The sequence below is a fragment of the Miscanthus floridulus genome, chromosome 17, assembly GCF_019320115.1.
Source record: "Miscanthus floridulus cultivar M001 chromosome 17, ASM1932011v1, whole genome shotgun sequence".
Taxonomy (NCBI): Eukaryota; Viridiplantae; Streptophyta; class Magnoliopsida; order Poales; family Poaceae; genus Miscanthus; species Miscanthus floridulus.
The window spans coordinates 35,005,079-35,014,526 of NC_089596.1; the positions used below are offsets into that span (position 1 = coordinate 35,005,079).

The window sequence follows — 9,448 nt, forward strand, 5'->3', positions numbered from 1 at the left end:
CACTTTGCATGTATCTAAAATCATCTGAATGTAAGGTTGCACAAACCAAATGTGAAATCCACTAACCAGTCCTAATTCTTTCTTTTTCATATTCTACATCTGCTTTACAGACTATATATTATACAATGCTTCTATCCTAATCCTCTCCTTGATGCTTGCTTTTCGTACGTATCCTCATGATGTCGCCATTGTTTAGTGTCAAACGTGCTTTATTAGGTCAGGGGCCTGATCATGGTCAGGGCAAATGAGGAGGAATATGTCCCCTCAACTTACATCGCATCAATCAAGCCAACCATGAAAATGTTTCCTTGCTTCATTACGCACGTAATCGGCTGCTGCCACATGTTAATTCATACTTGAAGTGAAACTTTCAGATGTTTCACCCAAATCTCATCCTATCTCGCTGAAAACGACAGGCCTGATGATTCAGCAAACAACACCACTGTTACATCTCCTGACCTCTGCAGCCCGGTAGGTCCGTAGGTGTACCATGTGTATATGCTAGTGATCAGTCTTTATCAGGGAGAGATGACAAACCAAGGAGAACAATGATTGATAGATCTTTATATGTCAGTACAGAACTGGTAACAGTCACAAGAACATGTACAACTAATTTTGATTGCTCGCAGATTGGCTTCATTCATGCATGCAGGGCTAAGGGGTATTCTAATTCTACAAGGGTGACATGATCATGTTTGTGTGCAGTGGAGGTCATTCTGCCTGTCCTTGTCAGTGATCACTGCAAGTGCAAACTGAATATTATAGGCTCATCTTTCCCCTTTTCCACGCTCTGAAATATGACGGCAACTACTTTGCCATGCCTTTGTGTCAACATAAAGCTAAGGTGATAAGAGAAATATGATAATAAGATACATAATTTATTGCTTGTCTTTGCTCTTTTTTTTCACGCGGGCGTGGTTGATCAAGCTAGGAAATTACAGTATAGCTTCTTGCTACTTCTGTTGCCTTATCTCCTAGACGCCAGTTTCTGATTCCCATCCCTCTTTTTGATGAGAACCGAGGATAGAAGAAGATCAGGTAACTCTGATAGTTCCGAAAAGAGGCGTTCCCCGGGAGGCACCACCAGGCTGTTCGGATAACCGGGATATCGACATCTTCAGCTCCAGATCAGGCATCTGGAGTTGCGCCTGAGGCTTTGCCATCAGGTAGAGGGAAGATGGCTTCTGTGACTGTGGTGCATCACTACTACCAACACACTGTGATGCGCTGCTCATCATCAAGTTCAGGCATGGAGGCGGCAGCAGCGCAGCTCCCTTCGTCCTTGCGTCGACGGCCACCGGCGACATGCTGGGGAATTGCAGCTCGGATACTGATGCTGTCCTGCGGATTGCTGCCATCTTGGCACCTTCAACCTGAAGAGCGTGTTGGTAACAGGTAAAAATTACATGAAACACTGCCGAGGAACAAAAGGTCAACTGATCGGACGGAGAATTCAGGTCAGTTACCGCATCAAAGAGGCTGGACCTCCGCTTCTTTTGTGTGAGGCTGTTCTGCCTCAGGAAGTACTTCTGGGCATGGCTGGCCACCTGCGTCGATGTCCGTGTCGTGACAAAGTGTCGGGAAATGCCTCGCCAGTCGCCCTTCCCGAGCTTGTCTAGGCCGGCAAGGAACATCCGGTGCTCATCCTCGGTCCATGGAACGCCTGAGACACTTGTTTTGATTATTCAGGAGTTACAAAAGAATATGGACATAGACTTATCAATCAATCCATGCAAGAAACTATGACAATTAACTGAAGTTCACAGCTTCGGAACAACATTCAGGATCAAAATAAATTCAATCGAACTGCAGAGATAAAGAAACTCTGAAATAGGACTAGAAAATAACAAATTAACTGAAGTAAGTACATTAGTTTTGTTCACAATCTCACCTTTCTTCCTGTCCTGAACCCTGACCACGAGGCCATCAGACACGTACCCTCCGGTGATCCTCTGGGAGCTCTCCTCTACTGAGGCAAGCGAAGATGAAGACGAAGACAAGGAAGGCGACAAGCTTGACGTAGCAGCAGCAGCAGCTCCATAGTACGCAATTGGTGACAGGCACTCCATGCTGAGGCAATTCTTAAGAGGAGAGGAGCCTACCTGCAGCTATATATGGGCATGCAGCCCGAGCCCATCAGAAAGGCACGAGGCCTGTATTTTTGGCCCGGCCCAAACACGGCCCGGCCCTGTGGCAGCGGGCCCGAGCTGGCACGGCACGGAGGAGCAAGCCGTGCATGGACCTCACCCTAGGCACGTGGGCCAGCACAGCACGTCCCGCTCCTCAACGGTAGGCCCGGTGGTGGCCCGGTCCCCCAATGGCTCCCCGCCTCCCCCCGCAGGCTGAATCTGGCCCAGCTCAGCTCCCCACCACACCCCCCGCTCCATATATAAGCAGGCGCCCCTCTCCTCATCCCAAACCCTAATCAGAATCCCTCCCCGCCGCGGTGCCGCGCCTCTCTCGCTCAGTAGCCGCTCACTTGCTCGTCCCTCCTCGTCAATTCAACTCCGACTGTCGAGGATCCTCATCGCCATCGTCCCCAACTCCGGTGACCTCGCCGTCGCTCCCCCACCTCACCCTGAGTCCCCTGATCCACTCCCTTTTCCCTATCTCTCCTCTGTCCTCTCGGTGACCATGTGAGTTTGTGTCCCCATCACTCCCTTCGCCGCCGCTGGCCATCCTTGCTAATCCGTTCCCTGTCTCGTTGCCTTTGTGTGGCCCTCATCTTCTCCGGCGCTGGGCTCCGGTTGCACAGGTAAGAGCTAACCCTAACCTTAACCCTAACCCTTTCATCCTTCTGAGTTCTGACCTTTTCCTTTTGCAGGTCGGTTGCTGATGCCTCGTCCTCTAGCTGTGGCATAGAGCGGGCAAGGCGGTCACACGTGCACCGTTGAGGAACAGGACTGGAGAGCTGCCGTCCGCGGCCGAGGGCCCGATGGCGGATGACGATATCATCTATCCTATCATCGGCAACGAGGACCTAATCACGGCAGGGCTATCCCAAAGCGCGACGACGACGTCCGTGATGCTGCTGCAGCGTTGTTAGGTGTCGACGTCGGTAGCAGCCCTACTCCGATCGATCTAGATGGCGGTGATGCAGGGGCAGTGGCGACAACGACAGGGACGGCGGTGGCCTCCAACACCAACAACACAGACAGTAACGGTACTCCAACCTCTTCTGCTGTGGGTAAGCGTAGGTCTGCTGTGTGGGCTGATTTTGAGGAGATCTATGAGGAGGTGAATGGTAACAAGATTCGAACTACTGCTATCTGTAGAATGTGTAAGGCTATTTTGAGTGTGAGCTCTGCTGCTGTGCTGGTCATTTGATTAGGCACCAAAAATCTTGTAGAAAAAAGGTTGATCATGCTGCTAGGGTTTAGTCTAGGCTTGCTTTTAATCCTAATGGCTCTGTGCATAACTGGAACTATAATCATGCTATGGCTCGATCTGAGTTATGTCGGTTGATTGCTAGGCTTGACCTTCCATTAGGTATAAGTGAGACAGAGGCCTTCGAGGACTATATTGTTCATGCTCATAACCCTAGATTTGTTAAGTCTTCTAGAAGGACTATCACTAGAGATCTTAGTAAGCTGTTTAATGAACATTGTGATGTGCTTAAGAATTCTATGTTGTCTGCTGCTTCATCTATTGCTTTGACTTCAGACATTTGGTCTGATAATGCTAAGGAGGACTATATTAGTGTTGTTGCTCACTATGTGAATACTGATTGGGAGTTATAGAAAAAGGTTATTGGTCTTAGGTTGATTGAAGTGAAACATTCTGGTGAAAACATTGCTGAAAGAGTTGCTGCTATGATTGAGGAGTTTGGTCTGATTGATAAGATTTTTGCTATCACTTTAGATAATGCTTCTTCTAATGCTAAGGCTATGAAGACTTTGACACCCATGTTTGCTGGTTATTTGGGTTCTGATCCTTCACATGAGCCTTTAGATCCTAATAAACGTAAGTATACTCTTGTGCATCAACGCTGTGCTTGTTATATAATTAATCTGATTGTTAAATATAGACTAAAGAGGTTGAAACCTTACCTAGAAGATTTTAGAACTGCAATTAATTTCTTGAATTCCTCTAATCAAAGAATTGCTATGTTCAAGAACTAATGTAATGCTAAGGGTGTTAGACCTATAAAGTTTGGCTTAGATATGGATGTTAGATGGAATGCTGCTTATCTTAAGCTGAAACACTTGGTTCCATATAGTGAAGTTTTTTCTGTGTTCATTAATTTAAATTATGGATCTGCATTGTTGTCTCCAAATCACTGGTATGTTGCTGAAAAGATATTGGAGTTCCTAGAACTCTTTTATGACTGCACTGTTGTTTTATCTAGTGTTTATTATCCCACCAGTCCACTTGTTCTGCACCATGTTTTGGAGATTGCATATCATTTGCATGCTGCTGAAAGAGATCATAATCTTAGACAAATTGTGTATCCTATAAAGCTTAAATTCCTTAAATACCGACAGGACATACCTCTAATATACTTATATGCATTCATTCTTGACCCTAGAGCTAAGATGAGAGGTTTTCATAGGGTTCTCCAATTACTTGCTGAAAGTACTGGTACTCAGTATAATTCATACTATGCTGATGTGAAAACTAAATTATATAAATTATTTAACAAATATGAAAAAAAGTTTGGTGCAGCTAGGTCTCAAAGGGTTACACAGCCTTCAAACCATATAGGTAAGAGAAAATAGGCTTGGGAAAGAATCTTTGGAGGAGCAGGTGTTGTTGGTCCTTCCCCTGCCACCACTTCATCTTCTTCCTACATCTGCTGTTTCTGAACTCTCAGTCTATTTAGACAGTGACAATGTCACTTCTTATGAGGTTGATTTTGACATATTTCTTTGGTGGCGTGACCACAAACTAACCTATCCAATCCTATCTATAATGACCAAAGATATTATGTTAGTTCCTATGTCTACTTGTTCTTCAAAATCTTGTTTCAGCTTGTCAAGAAGGACCACTGAAGAACGGCGCCGGCGCTTGTTACCTGAAACTGTTGAGACGCTGACCTGCTTGAAGGACTGAGAGTTAGGAGAAAAGAGGGAACAACATGTAGCTGCTGATAACAAAGAGCTTGAAGAAGCATTCAAGAATTTGTATCTTGATGAAGATGAAGGTGGAGCTGTTGTTGCTAGTGTCTAAGAGTGAGACTGAGGTTGAGAGTGGGCTTGTGCTTTTGTGTGAGTTGAGAGTGGACTTGTCACTCACCTACTTGTGTAACATTTGTATTTGAACAATGGTCTGTAATAACTTAATACAATCTTATGAGCTGACTGCACTCTTTTTTTCTTTATAGGGTTTCTCACAAAGGTGAGTTTTAGCTAGAAAGGTTTGCACAAAACAGCTCATTTTGTTATCTAAGTCATTCTATGATCTAAGTCATTCTGTGATCTGTTCTTACTACTTAGTTGATGAATGGAAATATGGTTGTGAATGTTGATTGAAACTGTGAGTATTACTCTGTGAATGTTGATTGAAATTTGAAACTTTGGCTGTGAGATGAGTTTTTTGAGGTGTTACGTGTGAACCGGGCTGTGAGCTGGCATGACCCACAAATATTGCCGTGTTTGACGGGCCGGCACGACACGAAAATCAGCCCATCGGGCCGTGCCTGCTGTTGCCCATCTATACCTGCAGCTGCACCCCAAACAGCCTCAAGCTACCACATCTAGTACCGGTGCTGCTGATGCTAATGCTGGTCCCTTGCATCTGTGACCACTGCAAGTTCTGGAGCTGTGGCCATTGTTTCCACAACTGGAGCACTTCCTAGCCATGCTCAATTGTGATGGCTGGAACAAAGGCGCAAGAAGTTGCGGTGTAGTAGTTGTAGCCAGCCAAGAAAGAGAACTTCTGTCCAACTAGACAAGATGGAGTAAGATGTTGTAGCTAAGTAGAGGTTTAATAAAGGGTGCAGAATGTATCATGGGCTGTTTGGGAAATTACTAAACAGTCCTGTATCATGGAAGGGAACAGGTATAGCATCATCCTGTTTAGGCCATGTTTAGATGGCCACTGAATCGGCGCCGCCGAATTTCGTCCAGACACTGTAGCTACTGTAGCGTTTTGTTTTTATTTGGTAATAATTGTCTAATCGTTGACTAATTAGGCTCAAAACGTTCGTCTCGCAAAGTACAACCAAACTATGCAATTAGTTTTTGATTTCGTCAACATTTAGTACTCCATGCATGTACCGCAAGTTTGATGTGACGGGGAATCTTCTTTTTGCATAGTGCCAAATTCTGAAATTTGAGGCAACTAAACATGGCCTTAGTAACATATGATTTTTGGAAGCCGTGTTTCAATCAGAGAATGTCAGATGATTGCAATAGTATAGGGTCTTGTTTAGTTCCATGGTGTAAAGTTTTTGTGTGTCACATCGGGTGTTCGGATACTAATAAAAAAACAAATTACAGAAAACCACGAGATAAATTTATTAAGCCTAATTAATCTGTCATTTGCACATGTGTTACTGTAGCACTTTGTTGTTAAATCATAGACTAATTAGACTTAAAGGATTCGTCTCGTAAAATAGTCGCAATCTGTGTAATTAATTATTTTTAGTCTATATTTAATACTCCATGCACATATCCAAATATTCGATAGGATATGATGTAAATTTTTAGGGGAGAAACTAATAAAGGCCCTAGTCACCTTCATCTTACAGAAACTGACTAAAGATTCTAGAAAGTACTCTAGTTGCTGATGCCTTTATCGTAATCGCAGGTCGAATACAGTATACTACTACGAGATAAATAAGTACTACGGTGATTGTCATATCCACTTTATAGTGTATTCTTCTTGAGTTAAAATTGATTAAACTCTACGTCAGAGGATTCAGGATCTCCTTAACAAACAATTGCCGGATCATGGATTATACAACTAAGCAAGGAGATAATTTTTTGCCTTTTTTCCCAATAGCTTGCAGTTTTTGGTTGCTAAAAAAACCCAAACATGAGGATATTTAACCAGTCGCCACTGGTAGTGAGGGTGGCAAATGACTTGCCACTTTGTGAGACAAGTGAATGTAAGAGGGATTAGAATAAAAAAAAGTTAAAGGGCATGTTTGGTTCCATGTCACTGGACTAAAGTTTAGTCCATAGTCACTGCCTGTTTGGATCTAGGTACTAAACTCCATTAAAGCTACTATATAAAGACCAAAATGTCCTCCCTCTCACTCTCTCTCTCTCCTTCTGTGCATTAATGGGGGCAGCTGGTGTCTTTTAGCTGGTTTAGTTTCTTTAGTCACCCTCAAGAGACTAGAAGACTAAATCAGTTTAGTCACTTTTTAGTCACTCTTTTTGGCAATCTAGTGACTAAAAGGTGCCAAAACCAGGCTGCCAAACAGGTCCCTCAAAAATGTCGTCTGGGCCACTAATTGCGTGGCAGATGTTCCCGGTTAGGCCGCAGAACCCCAGCAGGCTAGTGGCGGCTAGCAGCCATCCGGACACCAATGCTGGCCAGCATCCTAGTTTACCGTGCATTCGCATACCTGGGAATTGGAGGGGAGAGTTTACAAAATGCATGCTAATCCTTTTAGAAAGTTCAGATACAGAATTTACGGTTCCTTTTTGTAAAAAATGAATTAGGGAGTTGTTTTAATAAGTTCTCGGTGATACCCTATTAAAAGTAGACTGGCAAACAAAAATAGATGCTTGCACTGAAATTGTCAATCAGAGAATATAAAGGCGTGTTTGGCTTCGCCTCCACAGTGCGCCGTAGCTCGCCGCGCCACAAGTGTGGCATGCCGCGTCGGCCAAACACCCACACCACAACTCGCCGAAGTTTTGGTAGCCGCCGCACGCTCCAATTCATTTTTTACTGCCACAACTTGCCAAATGTGTGGCGGACGATTCGTCCACCGCACTCACGGTGCGGCCATAGCTATGGCGACATGTATGTGCGGCGGGCGCAAAACACGTCCTAAGTGTATAGATTGAGTAGAGACCGGATATTTTACTATTACTAATTAATTTGAGCCTTTTTGAAGCCTTCACATTAATCTTTAAGATCAGTTTTAGAAAAAAAATCAATAAATTATCATAAAAATTTGCTATTAATAATCAGAGATTTTTTGGAGCCTCTATGTTAATCGTAACTAGGAACTAGGAGCACTAGAAAAAGACAAAGCTAAGAAATTCTTGAAAATCGAATCATTTAACTGTCAATTCACTAGACTCTAACCATGATTCATGATCAATAGTAATAGGTAACATACCTATTCAATTTCTTAAACTAACCCAAATGTATGAAAACAGTCTAAGGTAACCCTTAAAGTAATGGCTAAATTAACCACCCTCACCATTATGAAAAATAGCACAAAGTAAACACCTAAACCTACATCTAAAGTAATCCTTTGAATCTATGAATAAATTACCCACCCCAACTACTATGAAATACAATATAAAGGAACCCTAATGATGATCTAAATTACCGACCTATGTCATTATGAAAGTAACCTAAAGTAAATTTATATATAACTACATGTCTTCACGAGTATTAGAATAACATAAAGAACCACTAATTAATCCAAAGTATCTCTCTAAACTTGCATACAAATTTCCTATTGGGTCACATGAAGCTTGCAAGGATCCTTTGGTGCCAAGGATGCTAACATGAAGCCTGCAAGGATCCTTTCATGGCAAGGGTGCTACAACCTTTCTGCTCTTCCAAACTAAAGCGTATACAGAAGGGTGGGGACTGGATAAAGGATCTATTACTAAGTGCCCATACTTGGAGGGTCAGTCTCATAATTACATGATGCCATGGACCTACAACCTATTTTCTAGAATATTTAGGGTTGCAATGGGAATTTCATCGTCACATGGGCATTACAGTGATTCTCTTCTACAACAACCCCTAGGAATCTTGCACTTCGCGAGATACACTGCCCAGGAACACGTGCAGGCATGAGCCAAAGTGGCCTTCGGCCCTCTGGAGGCTTTGCACTTCATAGCTGTCACGGAAGCTTGATGCCTCTCCCCACATTGGCTCAAAGTACATTTCTGACCTATATATGGGCTTGGCATTATTCAAGCAGTCTCATCATTGGGTCCCACATCTCTTCCTCTTTAGTAATCTGCTATAAGACTACTCTTCAACCCTTCTTCGTGCACAAGACCCTAAATCAAGTTATGAAAACTAATTGTTAATAGGAGGGGACAATTTGTCTTTGGGATAACCCCCAATAGTAGCCCTTGGGGGCTATGGTCAAATTTGATGGGACAACTAAACAAATATTAGATTTGCTGACCAAGAACACCATCTCCTTAGACCACTAGAGTTAGATAGACTATATCATCAATTTACTTGTTTGTCGGTAGAAGGAATGGGCCAAACGTGGCCAGCGAGGAGTGAGGAGTTGCATGCACCACCGCTGAACTAGGAGGGAGGTGGCCCTAGCGCGCTGCCCGCCACTACCAAG

General features: G+C 43.6%; 1 protein-coding gene across 1 annotated transcript; it reads right to left on the reverse strand.

Annotated features, from left to right (window-relative positions):
- Nucleotides 1–534: 534 nt before the first annotated feature.
- On the reverse strand, nucleotides 535–5,801 carry LOC136518085 (transcription factor MYBS3-like). The gene is made up of 5 exons (XM_066511741.1): nucleotides 5,729–5,801; nucleotides 5,659–5,693; nucleotides 1,892–2,102; nucleotides 1,467–1,663; nucleotides 535–1,373 (listed from the first exon to the last, which is right to left on the reverse strand). Exons 1-5 carry the CDS (start codon nucleotides 5,799–5,801, stop codon nucleotides 1,035–1,037), a joined length of 855 nt encoding a protein of 284 aa, XP_066367838.1. The 3' UTR covers nucleotides 535–1,034.
- Between the last annotated feature and the right edge of the window lie 3,647 nt (nucleotides 5,802–9,448).